Here is an 840-nt window from a genome sequence, read left to right on the forward strand (position 1 = left end):
GCCTGTAGTCATCTCTCCTCCCCTCTTCATGCCCCTCTGCCCCACCCTCCTTGGTCTATCTCTGCATCTCTCCCGCCTCTCTCATTCCCTCCCTATTTCTGTCATTCCGTCTTATCTCTCGCTCTATTACTCTGAGCCTATCTGTCCCTGTCTGTTTCTCCTTCCATCTCTTTCCTCCACCCCATCAACTCTCTCTCCCTGACCATCTCTCTGTGGGTGTTTTCATCTCTTCCTATCTTCCTGGGCCTCTCTCTCTGTTCCTGTTCTGATCTGGTCTCTGCGGGTCTCTTTTCCATCTGGCCTGTCTCATTGTCCTCCCTTGTCTATCTCTTCTCCCCACTTCTGTATCTTTTGTGGCCCCATTACCCATTCTCCCTGTGTTTTTCCCTTCGCTTCTGTATCTCTCCCTTTGCCTCCGTATTTCCCTGTGTCTCTCCCTCTATTACTCCAACATTTCTCCTACCTCCGCGTCTCTCCTTCCTCGTATCTCCCCTTCACTGTGTATCTCTCCTTGTCTCTGTCGTTCTATTTCTTGTCTCTCATTCCTGTCCCTCTCTCTGCTCCGCGTGTCCGCCGCCCCGTCTCTGCGCACCACCCCCCCTCCTCCGTGTCCCTCCCCGGGCGCCCTCGCGCTCAGAGGCCGCCCGGCAGGGCCCGCAGGCGATGCGCGGCGCCGGTGGCCCCCGCGGCCCTCGGGGCCCCGCTAAGATGTTGCTGCTGCTGGCGCTGGCCTGTGCCAGCCCGTTCCCGGAGGAGGTGCCGGGGCCGGGCGGGGCCGGCGGGCCTGGCGGGGGCCCCGGCGGGGCGCGACCGCTCAACGTGGCCCTCGTGTTCTCGGGG

At 60.8% G+C, this 840-nt stretch overlaps 1 protein-coding gene across 1 annotated transcript in view; it reads left to right on the forward strand.

The window, feature by feature from the left end:
* Positions 1 to 663: 663 nt before the first annotated feature.
* The window catches only part of GRIN2D (glutamate receptor, ionotropic, N-methyl D-aspartate 2D), a 32,443-nt gene continuing 32,266 nt past the window's right edge, over positions 664 to 840 (forward strand). Inside the window, 1 exon segment of the mRNA XM_010849694.1 lies at positions 664 to 833. Within this exon segment, the coding sequence (XP_010847996.1) occupies positions 664 to 833 (170 nt within the window).

The sequence above is a fragment of the Bison bison genome, unplaced genomic scaffold (assembly GCF_000754665.1).
Source record: "Bison bison bison isolate TAMUID 2011002044 unplaced genomic scaffold, Bison_UMD1.0 scf7180017864285, whole genome shotgun sequence".
NCBI lineage: Eukaryota > Metazoa > Chordata > Mammalia > Artiodactyla > Bovidae > Bison > Bison bison.